The sequence below is a fragment of the Schistocerca gregaria genome, chromosome 7 (genome assembly GCF_023897955.1).
Source record: "Schistocerca gregaria isolate iqSchGreg1 chromosome 7, iqSchGreg1.2, whole genome shotgun sequence".
Lineage (NCBI taxonomy): Eukaryota > Metazoa > Arthropoda > Insecta > Orthoptera > Acrididae > Schistocerca > Schistocerca gregaria.
In genome coordinates this window covers 160,727,800-160,744,614 of record NC_064926.1, presented here as the reverse complement: position 1 = coordinate 160,744,614, position 16,815 = coordinate 160,727,800, and the positions used below count along the sequence as shown (strand labels likewise).

At 43.3% G+C, this 16,815-nt stretch overlaps 1 protein-coding gene across 6 annotated transcripts in view; it reads left to right on the top strand.

Moving 5' to 3' along the window:
- The window catches only part of LOC126281896 (ankyrin repeat and death domain-containing protein 1A-like), a 713,288-nt gene that overhangs the window by 259,183 nt on the left and 437,290 nt on the right, over window positions 1-16,815 (top strand). For all 6 annotated transcript variants that reach the window (XM_049981216.1, XM_049981218.1, XM_049981214.1 and 3 more), the window contains exon 2: window positions 10,623-10,892. In XM_049981216.1, the coding sequence (XP_049837173.1) occupies window positions 10,850-10,892 (43 nt within the window). In that variant the 5' untranslated portion in view covers window positions 10,623-10,849. The remainder of the gene's footprint in view (window positions 1-10,622; window positions 10,893-16,815) is intronic.

The following is a 16,815-nucleotide window of genomic DNA, read 5'->3' as shown; positions in this document are numbered from 1 at the left end:
GGCCCCGCCTGTGTAGCTAAAGCCGCCCTTCTACCTTTGATTTGTCTCAATTACCTGTCCAGCTGCAATTACTGGTTCAACAAGTGAATAAGTTCTCATCGATCCTGCTAAAACCCAGGCAATAATTACGTGAAAAACCATGCAAGTATTCCATCCCAGAACTTTCCCCAAAATCCGCGACTGTTCCATCCCCTAAGCTAAATCGCTAAAATAAATGGGATTAACTTTGGACCAACATTAACCTGAAACTGTTACATGCTAACTTTCCGGAAGAAATCCTGCAATAGTCCAGATCATTTAACTGGTCAAACATGAGGATTAAATCCCCTAATCGCCATTCACACTTATATAACCGTATCTGTCTCATCCTTACACTTGCCCATGTTGCGTGAAATTATGCTCCTCCCAATTTTTATCACTCTCACCAAATCCTGAAACGATATGAAGTCCGAATCATTTTTAGACTGGTTGTGACCGTGAGTGACAAGGATTCTAGCCTGGTGGTTTCGTTGATGGCAGCAATAATTACGTATGGTCACCTCAGACTTAACTGCAGTGTGTGAAATGCATCCTCCAGTACCGCAGCAAACGCTGTGTTAGGAATGCAGGAGCACTTTGTATTCGTTTTATTGACTGATGACTGCAAACATCGACACAGTAGCGGCTGAGTGAAGGCGCTCGGGCTGTCTGAAATGAGTTCAGGACACTCGGAGCGCTACGGGAGTGTCATGAGCAGTGAGCACTGGCTGTCATTGTAAAGACCACTGGTTGTTGAAAGCTGGTATGGACTATAGTTCAATTCTTTTATCTTGGCTGCTCGCGCAGGCCCATCCAGACGCCGGACATAGCTGCGTTGCCAGTTGCAAACGACGCTCGCTCCAAGAGAAGCAGCGCCATAGTATAGTACAGTTCACAAACTTACGTTTAGGGGGGAGCGCGCAGTTTATGAGATAAACCCACCACGGCCGCATTAACCCTTTCGCTGCTACACAGACGTGCTGCCCGCATTGCGCGCTGTGCGCGTTTTTGTCCCTGTGCAGAGACGTGGTGTTCGACTGCTTTGACACACTTATCATTCGATTTCACAAAAACTATTTGGACAAAAAATTTGATTTTTACATATCTTCTTGACTGATACCTTCCCCCCATAAATGACTTAATTTGTTTCGATGTATTTTGTTTATTTCCTTTTGACTGACTGAAGTGCTTTAAAATAAGGCCAAACGCGCCCGTTGTAAATAAAACTTTTATTACAGTCGCGAAATATGGAACATTTCTCAGTATTACATACGACACCTATCTGGTACTTAAATTAAATGAGATATTGTTATATAGTAAATTTTATATGAAACTTAGGTATCTTGTCCACACTTCATTCTCATCTGCGTTGCACATCGAGACAAAATTAAGTCATTTATAGGGGGAAGGTATCACTCCAGAAGATGTGTAAAAATCAAATTTTTGGGCCAAATAGTTTTTGTGAAATCGAATAAGTGTGTCATAGCAGTCGACACACCACGGGTCTGCACAGGCGAGTAGTGCAGTGATGACGAAATCACGCACAGCGCGGAATGCGGGGAGCACGTCTCTGTAGCAGCGAAAGGGATAATGTAGAGACAAAGCTCTAGAAATTTCAAAAAATTACATTCAAACGAATAAAATTCATGAATTAAGGCACTTCGATATTGTTTTTAAATGAAGAAAACATTAAAAGCACCGCAGGATGGGACCGATGACCGTAGCAGTCTGGTCCTTTTAATCCCACAAACCAACAAACCACCGCACAAGGCTCGAACTCACAACCTTCCACTTAGCAGCCCAACACCTTAACCACTACGCTAGCATAGCTCGTTATACAGCGCATCTCCTCGAGGATTCTAACACGGCACGCAAAATACCGACAAACACTGTTGATATGACTATGAATTACTCATGTTCCGTCGAAGTACAACAGGAAATAAACAATTATTGCTGTTCTTTATTGCGAAAATGCGGGTCGTGAGTATGATACAAACACCTTTCCTTGCTATCGCCTGGATTTGGAGCCGATTTGCTTGTTTGGCTTAATTAATTAATAGAATATGAAGCAACTCCAATAAAAAATGCTTTTTCCAAACTTTCTATAACAGGAAGTCTGCTATCAAGACATAGCTTTTGTTCTATTACTTTATTTATGATTGATTGTTTCTAAAACTGATTTCATTCGTCCATGCTCTGCACTGCAGTCGAGCTCTGGAAACGTCGTTCTCTGTTCATTGGCTGAATGTGTTTTGTGACGTCAGATGTGCAGAACGAACCTAAACTCGGCCTCCTTCATAAAGGACGCGCACTTTAGCCGGGGATTCGACTGGTGACTGACCAGAAGACTATGCCGGTGAACAGAAGGATGCCGAATAATTTTGCCAACGTATAACCGAACTCTATACAACATGTAACTAGTAATCTGTCATTTACTGTAACAACAAATCACGAGTAACCGAAACTGTTGTAACCGTAACTTAATATTGCTTTGCTATGACAAGTGTGACCTTGTCTACATTTTGTTTAGTCTGTTAATATCGTATATAAATGCCACGTGTAGTGAAAATTTTTATAATGAACTACGTGTGCCAAAGCTCTGCTTTTAAACTCTTACCTTCGAAAACGTGTCTGTGTGCGCCTGCGAAGTCTGAACTCGTCACGTGATTTTAGCTGCGAAACATGTGGTAAGCTTCAGCTGTCGTAACAAACTGTTAGTTGCAATAGAATTAGAACTATCATTTAACCACATGGACCGTTACTACACTGGGAAACAGCGTGACTAATACTAATTCACATACAGTTTGGACAGATATCGCCTGTAAGCACCTTGTTATTTGTACGATTATGAGACATTGTGGTATTATATAAGTGCATTTTACTAAATCGTAGTTATAACAAAAATCATTATTTAAAATCTGACAAAAGGAATAGGAGCAGTAAATATATATAGGCAGAAATTAAATTTAGTACTTCTGAGAATGTAAAAAACTATATCGTTTATAGAAAGCAGTGTGGAACACATGCATTGAGATGACTGTAATTCTCTGTGCATGGCTAACTACAACATACAGTAAACTTCTTGCTTTGCAGTTGATGCGATGTCGTAAGTTGTGGTGGCAACCAATCCAGCACAGGCTTCTCCACGTGTCTGACATTGTTAATTACTACGGCTCCCTTCGATGCTTTCCACAGCCATCGTCCCAAATCGAGCAGTGGTCCAACTACTTTGGTTCTTTGTTTGTCCGCGTCAAATGAATTTCAGAGATGCCTTATAATTGTGAAAGTTTATAGCACACCATTTTGTAAACGTTTCGACCTGCCATTAAGCACATTTTTAAATTAACATCTCCAGGCATTAACAACACTTCCACACGCTCTCTGTCCTCCCTGCCTAAACCCTACTGGACACGCCGCTAGGCACGTCAAGATCATCCAAAATGGCGCCGAAGGGAAACATAATTTATGTCTCTGGCTTTCGTGATTGAACGTTTGAAAGTGCTACTAAAATATTCGCTACAGGTGATCAAGGAAAGGAGGACCAGCTATGTAAAGAACCTCAAGTTTATATAGACACAGTTACCACAGTAATCTCATGTTGTGGTCAGTTCGTAACCAGAATCAAATAAAACAAAAGCTTCTGAAGTTGACGTTAAACAGTTACTGTGACGAAGGGTGGTGATTTCTCAAGTAAGTAAACAAGGCTCTTAGCTATAGCCTTCGCACACAAGATCCCACAATTGGAGACCAAAAGGGGCTAGCAAAGTCTCAGTGTAGCCAGAGACAAGAAAGAATAAACATATAGTCCTTAGGCAGAAGAAAACAACCGCGCTGTTAACATGTTACTAACTAGTTAGTTCACAAAGCACTATGCAAGAAGAGGCTGAAGGCCCAAAAGGACAGTCACAAGTATAGTTGTTGAGAACTCTGACCCAATTCAAGCTAAACTTTCTGAAGGACAATCCAGTACTGAAGTTTTAGTACGAAGAGATATTCAAGTTCTGTGTATCGCAAATGAAAACAAATTTCTTACAAGTCCACTCACAGAAGCACTTGCCTGAAACTCGGTGTCATTGTTTTCGCAGCTACAAAGTGATACTCTGATTGATGGAATGTGACTGCATCCGGATGCCTGCCCAGAACGCCCACTCAGAGTGGACCATTGCTCACGGACCATTCGCAGTCATACATACAGCCCCAAAGCCAGGATACAGCTGCTCTTGTTTAGAGTCATTTGGACCACGCAAGGAAAAGGTCCATTGGGCCAGCGACCTCTGGCGGCCGTCTGGTGACCGACAAAACGTGGTAGTCTTAGTGTCTCTGGTTGACTGCATATCTCCTCTGTAATGTGGGTTGCTGGCTTGCTGGCAGAGTAGGGGACGTCCCCTGACACAGCATTTCAAATTTCCAAACGTGTGTGAATTCCTAAGGGACCAAACTGCTGAGGTCATCGGTCTCTAGATTTACACACTACTTAAGCTAACTTAAGCTAAGAACAACACACACACTCTTGACGGAGGGAGGACTCGAACCTCCGGCGGGAGGGGCCATGCAATTCGTGACATGGTGCCTCTAGCCACATCGCCACTCCGCGTGGGGATACAGCAATTACTGTCACTCATATTTTATAAACATTATTTGTATCATATTCCAATTACTATTTGACACATATTAATTAACTCTCAGTTTTGTAGTTTCAAATCAGAAGCTTTTTCCATCATGGCAATACCGATATTTTATAATATACGGTTTGGTAAAATTTTTTAAAAAATGTTGTAATTCCCTTTAGTCTATAGGTTATAGGCTCATACATGGAATATTTATACTATCACTAGGTGTGTCAAAGGAGACAGACACCTTTCATGTACCCAGCTATGGAAACAAGCCGTATTGTTCTACACAACGTAGCAGTACAGTACACCACCAATGTGGGAATGCGTTATTGCTGGTTTTCTGTCAGCCTCACAACCGCTTGTGGCAGCATTATTAGAGCATCTAACTGTAGGACTGTGACTGCTGCCCACATTCGTATAACTTGGCTACTTGCAAAGTCCTGCCGGCCCCGGTGGTCTCGCGGTTCTAGGCGCGCAGTCCGGAATCGTGCGACTGCTACGGTCGCAGGTTCGAATCCTGCCTGGGGCGTGGATGTGTGTGATGTCCTTAGGTTAGTTAGGTTTAAGTAGTTCTAAGTTCTAGGGGACTGATGACCACAGCAGTTGAGTCCCATAGTGCTCAGAGCCATTTGATTTGCAAAGTCCCACTTGGAGACTGTGCTGAAACACCTGGAAGTGAGGATGCAAAGGCAAAACTAGTCGCAATGGAGCAAGAGATAAACAAGTACAAAAACACACTTCTGTTGTGGAATGACGGTTTCTAACACAAATACTTTATAAGCCACAATCTGCCAGTAAAATTCTCCTTGAAATGTAATGGAAGTGATTGTAAAAAAAAAAAAAAAATTGCACATTTATTCAATCTGTTCCATGTGTAATGGCAACCATGAAGTTACAATTAAAAGTACCCATCTTTCCACCCATACCCTATTTTACCTATATCTTGTCAAAATTAAGGTTACAACCTACCATTTCCTAGCTCTGCTGCCATCACGCTCGTGTCCTAAAACGTCCTACCTATCTGTTCATCTGTTCATTCGCACACACACACACACATGTATATGAACTTACACACATTTTGGCAAAATAACTGATATGTATTTTTTGCACTACACTTTTCCTTTTTTTATCACAAAGGCAGGAAAGTATGGCCCAGCCATCCCAACATTTTGATGGTGAGGCTGTGGATGTCTTGTAACACACCTCCCTAGGCCCGACAAGACGCCTCTTGAGACGCGGCAAGGCAGGAGTAGGCAAAATGCAACAAGGAATAACAATATTAAAGTGCTAATAGTAAACTGCAGGAGCGTCTATAGAAAGGTCCCAGAACTGCTCTCATTAATAAACGGTCACAACGCCCATATAGTACTAGGAACAGAAAGTTGGCTGAAACCAGACGTAAACAGTAATGAAATACTAAACTCGGATTGGAATGTATACCGCAGAGATAGGCTGGACAGTGAAGGGGGAGGCGTGTTTATAGCGATAAGAAGTGCAATAGTATCGAAGGAAATTGACGGAGATTCGAATTGTGAAATGATTTGGGTGAAGGTCACGGTTAAAGCAGGCTCAGACATGGTGATTGGATGTCTCTATAGGCCCCCGGGCTCAGCAGCTGTTGTGGCTCAGCACCTGAAGAATAATTTGGAAAATATTTCGAGTAGATTTCCCCACCATGTTATAGTTCTGGGTGGAGATTTTAATTTGCCGAATACAGACTGGGAGACCCAAACGTTCATAACGGGTGGGAGGGACAAAGAATCCAGTGAAATATTTTTAATTGCTTTATCTGAAAACTACCTTGAGCAGTTAAACAGAAAACCGACTCGTGGCGATAACATATTAGACCTTCTGGTGACAAACAGACCCGAACTATTTGAATCAGTTAATGCAGAACAGGGAATCAGCGATCATAAAGCGGTTACTGCATCGATAATTTCAGCCGTAAATAGAAATATTAAAAAAGGTAGGAAGATTTTTCTGTTTAGCAAAAGTGACAAAAAGCAGATTACAGAGTACCTGACGGCTCAACACAAAAGTTTTGTCTCAAGTGCAGATAGTGTTGAGGATCAGTGGACAAAGTTCAAAACCATGGTACAATATGCGTTAGATGAGTATGTGCAAAGCAAGATCGTAAGAGATGGGAAAGAGCCATCGTGGTACAACAACCGAGTTAGAAAACTGCTGCGGAAGCAAAGGGAACTTCACAGCAAACATAAACATAGCCAAAGCCTTGCAGACAAACAAAAATTACGCGAAGCGAAATGCAGTGTGAGGAGGGCTATGCGAGAGGCTTTCAATGAATTCGAAAGTAAAGTTCTATGTACTGATTTGGCAGAAAATCGTAAGAAATTTTGGTCCTATGTCAAAGCGGTAGGTGGATCAAAACAAAATGTCCAGACACTCTGTGACCAAAATGGTACTGAAACAGAGGATGACAGACTAAAGGCCGAATTACTAAATGTCTTCTTCCAAAGCTGTTTCACAGAGGAAGACTGCACTGTGCTTCCTTCTCTAGATTGTCGCACAGTTGACAAAATGGTAGATATCGAAGTAGACGACAGAGGGATAGAGAAACAATTAAGATCGCTCAAAAGAGGAAAGGCCGCTGGTCCTGATGGAATACCAGTTCGATTTTACACAGAGTACGCGAAGGAACTTGCCCCCCTTCTTGCAGCGGTGTACTGTAGGTCTCTAGAAGAGCGAAGCGTTCCAAAGGATTGGAAAAGGGCACAGGTCATTCCCGTTTTCAAGAAGGGACGTCGAACAGATGTGCAGAACTATAGACCTATATCTCTAACGTCGATCAGTTGTAGAATTTTGGAACACGTATTATGTTCGAGTATAATGACTTTTCTGGAGACTAGAAATCTACTCTGTACGAATCAGCATGGGTTTCGAAAAAGGCGGTCGTGTGAAACCCAGCTCGCGCTATTCGTCCACGAGACTCAGAGGGCCTTAGACACGGGTTCACAGGTAGATGCCGAGTTTCTGGACTTCCGCAAGGCGTTTGACACAGTTCCCGGCAGTCGTTTAATGAACAAAGTAAGAGCATACGGACTATCAGATAAATTGTGTGATTGGATTGAGGAGTTCCTAGATAACAGAACGCAGCATGTCATTCTCAATGGAGAGAAGTCTTCCGAAGTAAGAGTGATTTCAGGTGTGCCGCAGGGGAGTGTCATAGGACCGTTGCTATTCACAATATACATAAATGACCTGGTGGATGACATCGGAAGTTCACTGAGGCTTTTTGCAGATGATGCTGTGGTGTATCGAGAGGTTGCAACAATGGAAAATTGTACTGATATGCAGGAGGATCTGCAGCGAATTGACGCATGGTGCACGGAATGGCAATTGAATCTCAATGTAGACAAGTGTAATGTGATGCGAATACATAGAAAGATAGGTCCCTTATCATTTAGCTACAAAATAGCAGGTTAGCAACTGGAAGCAGTTAATTCCATAAATTATCTGGGAGTACTCATTAGGAGTGATTTAAAATGGAATGATCATATAAAGTTGATCGTCGGTAAAGCAGATGCCAGACTGAGATTCATTGGAAGAATCCTAAGGAAATGCAATCCGACAACAAAGGAAGTAGGTTACAGTACGCTTGTTCGCCCAATGCTTGAATACTGCTCAGCAGTGTGGGATCCGCACCAGGTAGTGTTGATAGAAGGGATAGAGAAGATCCAACGGAGAGCAGCGCGCTTCGTTACAGGATCATTTAGTAATTGCGAAAGCGTTACGGAGATGATAGATAAACTCCAGTGGAAGACTCTGCAGGAGAGACGCTCAGTAGCTCGGTACGGGCTTTTGTTAAAGTTTCGAGAACATACCTTCACCGAAGAGTCAAGCAGTATATTGCTCCCTCCTACGTATATCTCGCGAAGAGACCATGAGGATAAAATCAGAGAGATTAGAGCCCACACAGAAGCATACCGACAATCCTTCTTTCCACGTACAATACCAGACTGGAATAGAAGGGAGAACCGATAGAGGTACTCAGGGTACCCTCCGCCACACACCGTCAGGTGGCTTGCGGAGTATGGATGTAGATGTAGATGTAGAGGTTTCCAGACAAACCAGAGCCAAATGACCAATCGCTTACACTCCAGCTCGACATCAGTTGTATCAGGGGCATTCTGAAGCTCCTCACTGAGTCGGGCTCTTGTTTCAGATACCATATTTTGTACAAATCGTCCTGGTGTTGCACCACTGTCTTCTGGGGAGAGGAAATATAGGTACGTTGTAAGTTTCGTGACATCCTAGCTAAGTGATGTCCAATGATAACTGATGCTGAAGTTGCTGAGTTTGTTGGCGACTGCTGCAGAAGGACATCTTGACTTCAGTCTCAGTTGCTGCCACTAAAGAAAATGTGCATTAATATGATTGGGAAGGAATGTGTTGGCATTTGCATGTAGACACCCTACCATATAATATTCTCTGCACTACTCAATCTTTATCCACAGCTATTATGCGGCTTTGTTGTATCAATCCTTTAATAACAACTGGTGTAGACATGTGTATTCGAATACAGAGATATGTAAACAGGCAGAATACAGCTCAGCAGTCACCAACGTGTACATAAGACAACAATGTCTGGCGCAGTTATCAGGTCGGTTACTGTTGCTACAATGGCAGGTTATCAAGATTTAAGTGAGTCTGAACGTGGTGTTACAGTCGACGCACGAACGATGGGACACAGCATCTCCGAGGTAGCGATGAAGTGGTGATTTTCCTGTACGACCATTTCACGACTGTACCGTGAGGATCAGGAATCCGACATCGCTGCAGCCGGAAAAAGATCCTCCAAGAATGAGTCCAACGATGGCTGAAGAGAGTCGTTCAGTGTGACAAAAGTACAACCGTTCCACAAATTGTTGCAGATTTCAATGTTACGCCATCAACAAGTGTCAGCGTGAGAACCATTCAACGAAACATCGTCGATATAGGCTTCGAAAGCCGAAGGCCCACTCGTATACACTTGATCACTGGGCGGCACAAATCTTTACGCCTCGCCTGGGCCCGTCATCACCGTCATTGGTCTGTTGATGACTGGAAACATGTTGCCTGATCGGACGAGTCTCGTTTTAAATGGTATCGAGAGGATGGACATGTATAGGTACAGAGACAGACTTACGAACCGCCGGCCGGGATGGCCAAGCTGTTCTAGGCGCTACAGTCTGGAACCGCGAGACCGCTACGGTCGCAGGTTCGAATCCTGCCTCCGGCAGCGATGTGTGTGATGTCCTTAGGTTAGTTCGGTTTAAGTAGTTCTATGTTCTAGGGGACTGATGACCTTAGAAGTTAAGTCCCATAGTCCTCAGAGCCTTTGAATCATTTGAAACTTATGAACCCATGGACCTTGCGTGTCAGCATGGGACTTCTAAAGCTCGTGGAAGCGTGTGTAATTGGAGTGATATGAGATCCCTAATACGTCCAGATGTACTTCTGACAGGTGACATGTACGTAAGTATCCTGTGTGATCACCTGCATCCATTCAAGTCCATTGTGCATTCCGACCGACTTGGGCCATTCCAATAGGACGATGCGACATTTCATACATACAGAATCGATACAGAGTGGTCCCAGAAAGACTCTTCTAAGTTTAAACACTTCTGCTGGCCACCAGACTTCCCAGACATGAACATTATTGAGTATATCTGGGATGCCTTGCACCATGCTGTCCAGAAGAGACTCCACCCCTCGTATTCTTACGGATTTATGGACAACCCTGCAGGATTCATAGTGTCAGCTCCCTCCAGCGATACTTCAGACATTAGTCAAGTCCATGCCACGTCCTGCTGCGGCACTTGTACATGCTCGCGAGGGCCCTACATGATATTGGGCAGTTGTAGCAATTTCTTTGGCTCTTCGGCGTAACCTCTATTTTGTATTAATTCAGAAATTATATACAATTGCAGAAAAAACAGCATGTTAGCACAGATTCAGAGAGTGCCAGCTGAGGTTCTCTTGTTGTTGCAGTGACTGCTGTGGGGACAGCCTGGGAGCATGGCCTCGGCACCGCCCGCCGCCTGCAACCGCGCGCTGCGGTGCCCTCTGCCACTGACGTCACGCAACCTCGCCCCCGTCTCCGCCGCCGCCAGCCACTGGTCACCGCGGCCAGCCCCGGCGCTCCCCTGAGATGGCCGGCGCACCCCTGACCGCCGTCACAGTTGCCGCCGCCGTCTGTTACCCGCGACCACGCCACCATGGCGGACGCAGAAGAGGCGCTGTCGCACGTCAGCGCCAGAGGTCAGTACACACGCGTCTACGTCTAAGAGTGCATCGGAACGCCAGCACCAGAATATTCTACCAATATCTTCCAAAACGAAGCGCACCTGTTCTAACTTTGTTCCTCCTATTTGGCGCTCAATCCATTTATATCTCTTTCCCACTGACATTACTTTCGTTTTGGAGATGCTAATCATCATACCATAATCCTTACATTTGTGATCTAGCTCTGAAATATTACTTTGCAACTTTCAATCGAAGCTGCCATCACAACCAAGTCCTCCGCATATGCGACACTGCTTATTTTGTATTCACATATCTTAATCTCACCAAGCCAGTATATTGTTTTCAACGTATGATCCATAACTAATGTGAACAACAGTGGATACAGGTTGCAGCCTTTTCTTGCCCCTGAAACTACTCTGAACCGTGAACTCAATTTACCGTCTACTCTAACTGCTGCCTGACTATCCATGTAAAGACTTTTAATTGCTTGCAAAAGTTTTTAAAGGTCTTTACATAGATACTCAGGGATCAGTTAGAGTTGACGGTAAATTGAGTTCACGGTTCAGAGTAGTTCTAGGGGCAAGAAAAGGCTGCAACCTGTCTCCATTGTTGTTCATATTATTTATGGATCATACGTTGAAAACAATAGACTGGCTGGGTGAGATTAAGATATGTGAACACAAAATAAGCAGTCTCGCATATGCGGAGGACTTAGTTACCATGGCTGATTCGATTCAAAGTTTGCAAAGTAATATTTCAGAGCTAGATCACAATTGTAAGGACTATGGTATGAAGATTATCATCTCCAAAACGAAAGTAATGTCAGTGGGAAAGAAATATAAACGGATTGAGTGCAAAATATGAGGAACAAAGTTAGGACAGGTGGTCGGATTCAAGTACTTGGGATGCATATTCTTACAGGATGGCAACATAGTGAAAGAACTGGAAGCGAGGTGTAGCAAAGCTAATGCAGTGAGCGCTTAGCTACGATCTACTCTCTTCTGCAAGAAGGAAGTCAGTACCAAGACTAAGTTATCTGTACACCGTTCAATATTTCGACTAACATTGTTGTATGGGAGCGAAAGCTGGGTGGATACACGTTTCCTTATCAATAAGGTTCAGGTTACGGATATGAAAGTAGCTAGGATGATTGCAGGTACTAGTAGATGGGAACAATGAGGAAATCAAAGAAAAACTGGGAATGAACTCCATAGATGTAGCAGTCAGGGCGAGCAGGCCTAGATGGTGGGGTCATGTTACACACATGGGAGAAGCAAGGTTACCCAAGAGACTCATGGGTTCACCAATAGAGGGTAGGAGGAGTCGGGGTAGACCAAGGAGAAGGTACCTGGATTCGGTTAAGAATGATTTTGAAGTAATAGACTTAACATCAGAAGAGGCACCAATGTTAGCACTGAATAGGGGATCATGGAGGAATTTTATAACGGGGACTATGCTCCAGACTGAACGCTGAAAGGCATAATCAGTCTTAAATGATGATGATGATGATAATGATGATGATGATGAAGACGAAGCGCATAAAAACGATAACTTTCCTGTCTGTTGGAGACAGAAAATGCTTTGGATAGCCCGTGGGGTGGGGACCATTTGTATACGCAAAGAAGAATCATATTAGTGTAACTATCCAACAGCACAGGGTCAAAATGTGAACGTTACAGCCTTTCTCCAGCTTAGGCAAACGGAGTAAACTGAGGCATTATTTTTAAATTAGACATGGTCAACTGTTGCCCTTTTGGAACTATTAGACTTAGTTCATGTGCTGTTGCCGAGAAAACACGAAAAAAGAATTTTTCAGCGTTTTGTCTTCGTCAACAATGAACATCTAAACAATTAAACGCACCAAGCTGCTCAAATTTTATCGGTTAATATCGAATTATCTATCTAGAACTGCCATCCTCTCGGTTTTAAATATATATGAGAGTGACTTAAAAAGTTCCCGGAATGGATTAGAAAATAACTACTTATATCACTGAAACTTTTTTTGTATTTCAATTAGTCTCTATGTAGAATAATTCACTTGGCCCAACTATCTTCCAGTGCCTTGATCCCATCTCGAAAATGATTTTCCTCGAGGCCTGCAACATTGTTGTCAACTCCGGCTATCAATTCTTCGTCTGAAGTACATCAATGTCAACCAAGAAATATTTTCACTTTTAGACAGAAGTCTGACAGAGTCATATCATGTGAAGGAGGCGGGCGTGTCCACAATTCATACCTTAGTTCGTGTAATATTGCCATGGCGACGACACATGTGTGTGGGCGCGTGGCAAGAGTCGTGGTAATCGTTACTTAAATCTCGTTTTTTTTCTATTTTTGCAAATCACTATGCGGGAACATCAACAGAGCCGCGTCACTGACACAGCTCTCTTCCAAGAGTGCTGACATGGCACGTGTTTCAAGGCAAATGTCCAGTGAATATCACTTTAACAACTCGTTGCGCCAGCGCTGATCTCTCGTGGTGATTCCGAGAACTTTTCAAACCGTCCTCGTATATCCGTTATCGAAAAAAACCATAGAGATGTTACTTGGGTACCAAAACCTAGCTGTTGATTTCAAAAAGGCTATGCACAGCAAATGGCTTTAGTTTTTACGATATATTCCTAATTTCATAATGTCTAAGGACCATGAAAATTTTTTTCATATCTTGGTCTTTTTCTGAGATACTTTGTTTCAAATTTACCCGCAATCTACACGTAGAATGTGGTGTGAGGCGAAAACGTAGTTTATAAAGTGTTGCAACAAGGAGAAATAGACCGTCCACTCACCTGGATCCCTCATCTCTGCTCCATCCAAGCCAAAGCAAATAACCGCCTCCAACTCTTTAAACTCCTCTCTGGCCAGACATGGGGTTTGCACCCTTTACCATCCTCCACAACTACAAATCCTTAATCCGTCCCATCCTCTGTTATGCTACTCCCACCTGGGTATCTGCCCCACCCATTCTATAAGTCCCTCCAGATCCTTGAGCGTCATGCACTCCGCCTCGACTTCAGTACACACCTCCCATACCCCACGCAGATCCTCTATGATGTCATTCCTTTCCCCCATCTGCTCCTATTCCTCAAACATATTCGCATACTCTACACCTCACGCCGCCTTGATCCCCCTCACCCCCTGGTTGCTCCTCTCCTCTCCTATCCCCACCCCCTGCCACGTCTTCAATGTTATGTCTTCCCTACCCTCCATCTCTACACCTATCATCTCCTTTCCCAAGGTGGCTTCCATCAACCCCCCCTCCTGGATGATGCCGTCTCTCCCTCCATTTATCCCTAGTATCAACTTTGATCCTCAGTCCCCCTCCTTTCCTCTGTCCTTTTCCTGGGCTCCCTCTCCCCACTTCCATCCTCTTTTTTTCTCCACCTACGCTCTCTCTGCCCCCCTTCTCACCCCCGTTCTTTTGCATTTCCATTCCCTCTCGTGTCTGAACTGCCCCGGCCCCCGTTATGAGTCCTCTCCCTCCTTTGGTACCCCCCCCCCTTTTGATTTTCCTCTCCTCCCTCCTTGTTTTCTCCCCCATCTGCCCAGGACCCCTCCCCCCATCTGCCCTCGGCTGTGGTGTGCTATTCTTGTGCCGACATTTTACTACAGTGTTTACAGTGAGTGTTCAGTGTCGTGTGTCTTCTCCGAAGTGTTGCGAACGGCCATCATACTGTCGCTGGGTGTGATTCTTATATGTCTTGCGAACAGAAACCAGACTGTCGCCATGTTTTTTAATTGTCTGTCTACTATGTTCCCTGTCTGCTTCCTGTGTATTTTATCAGCTTTGCCAACCCTTTGCTTTATGTTTTAACTTTCCACAATTTTCCGCCGTTTTACAATTTCCGTCACCGTTGTATCACCTGCTTTTATTGTTTCTGATCTTCTTTCTTACGTTTTAAAAAGTCAGTATGCTGCAGAGCAGCGGAATAAGCTGCTGCCAGCCCGCCCACTTCAGGGGGAATCGAAATACAATAAGGAAAGAAAAAGGAGAAATAAGCCGTTAAGTCTGTGCGATTTGTCTCCCTCATCATCAGAAGGGGTCTGGGAACATCAGAAAAATTTTTGTACACATAAAATCAGATGTGAGATATAAAATTAATTTTGCGTTATTTTAATTTCACATAAGTAAACTATCTAAATTTTACTGGCTCATAAAGTTATTCTTTTTTAGCAGGGGAAAGAAAGGAACCAATGGTAAAATGCTCCTAGTGGAGCACAAAATACATGATTTTTTTTCCTTTTTGAAGGAATTACTAAAATGTGGAGCACCAGCTGCCTCATTCTATCTTCCTTAGCACCTTGAAATATTTTCCCAATAATTTTGGCATATTCCTGATTTTTATTTTGAGTGGGAAAAAACTGAATAGTAATAAAATGCTGAATGATAACAGACAGTGGTTGTAGTGTAGAAAGAGTGAAGTAGGCAATGGCAGTGTGAGAGAAAGAGAGGGACACAGTGACAGTGGGACATAGTTAACAGCGAGAGGGCAGTGCCAGAAAAATAGCGAAGGTGACAATGCCAGTGAGAGAAGAATAAAGAGAAGGAGAATACGGAATTCGGTGACAGCCAGCGATAATGTGAGAGAGAGTCTAAGACAATGACAACAATGAAAAAGACAGTGGCAGTGGAAAGAAATGAATCAGATAGTAATAGCGTGGGAGAGCAAGAGGCAGGCAGTGACACTGAGAGGAGACAGTAGTAATACAATAGAACGAAGGTAATTGTTGCTGATATATAGGAGACAATGACAGAGAGGTACGAAGAGATAATGACAATAAGTTGGACTGAGAGATCGAATGAGAATGGGCAAGTGGGAGCGGGTGGGTATGGTCGACTTTTTACAGCGATGGAATAGTGGGTGTGAGCGGGTGGGAGTGAGAGGTGAGTTGCATGTTTAAAAAAGCGCCAAAATGGTCGCATGTCAAGATTTGTGGAAAAAATTTTAAAAGTCTGAGAAAGATAGAATGGGCAGCTGGTACAACTCTTTCCAGTCAGAGTCTTTCACTTTGAAGAGGAGCATAATCGCCTTTTTTGTGCTCCGATAATTTTTCCGCTGACAGACGTAATACTCGGCAAAGCGAACCATATAACTGGCAGTAGCGGGAACTAACTCAGCCGCTTGACTAGGTACACCAACGCTCCAGCAATCCGGATAGTGAGAACTTGCACTTAACAAAATTAATTTATGAGAAGGAGCAAACAGCGAAAGGTCACACGGAAAACGCGACGAAATGTGCAAACAAAATGTTAAAGCTTCTGGCCCCTCCCCGTTCCAGAACATAAAAAGAAGGTCGAATTTAATTAAAAGTATCTTACGTTTTACCTCCAAATCTGAGCGCTAAGGTTCATGTAATTTTGTTAATGTGAGCTACCGCTATAAGAGGTCTAAAATAAAAATGCAATGGAAAATATAAGTTACCGCATAAACATAATGTGGGGCCCTAAATGTCCCTTAGGAGTGCCTAAAACAATCTTCCACCGTTACGGGCGTCGGTAACAAAACCAAAGAATCCTGAATGATATGTCGAAGCGAAAATAACTGTCTAAGCTCGATATAGCATTTTTTTAAATAGGACATTAAACTGGATTGGTTGAAAATAAATTACATCACTTAAACGCCAACAAGGAAACGCCTGACAGCTGGGAGCAAAACACTATACATATTCTTTTTATAGTATGATAGCAACGCACCTTGTAGTAGTAACTTCCTCACAGCATTTAAAAACCCTTAACGACTAGCTTAGCGCCTGCTTCTTTCTTCGCTACCGTTTGCGTAGTAATTATAGCAAAAATAATTTTGTAAACATCGGAACGTCTCTGTTAGATTCGATTCATATTATTTAACTTGTATTTCGTGCTGTCACACTCAATCATTTGTAATTTAGTTTTTTTACTTTATGTGTGTCCCAATTTCGTGGTATAGAACTACCTTTAAGT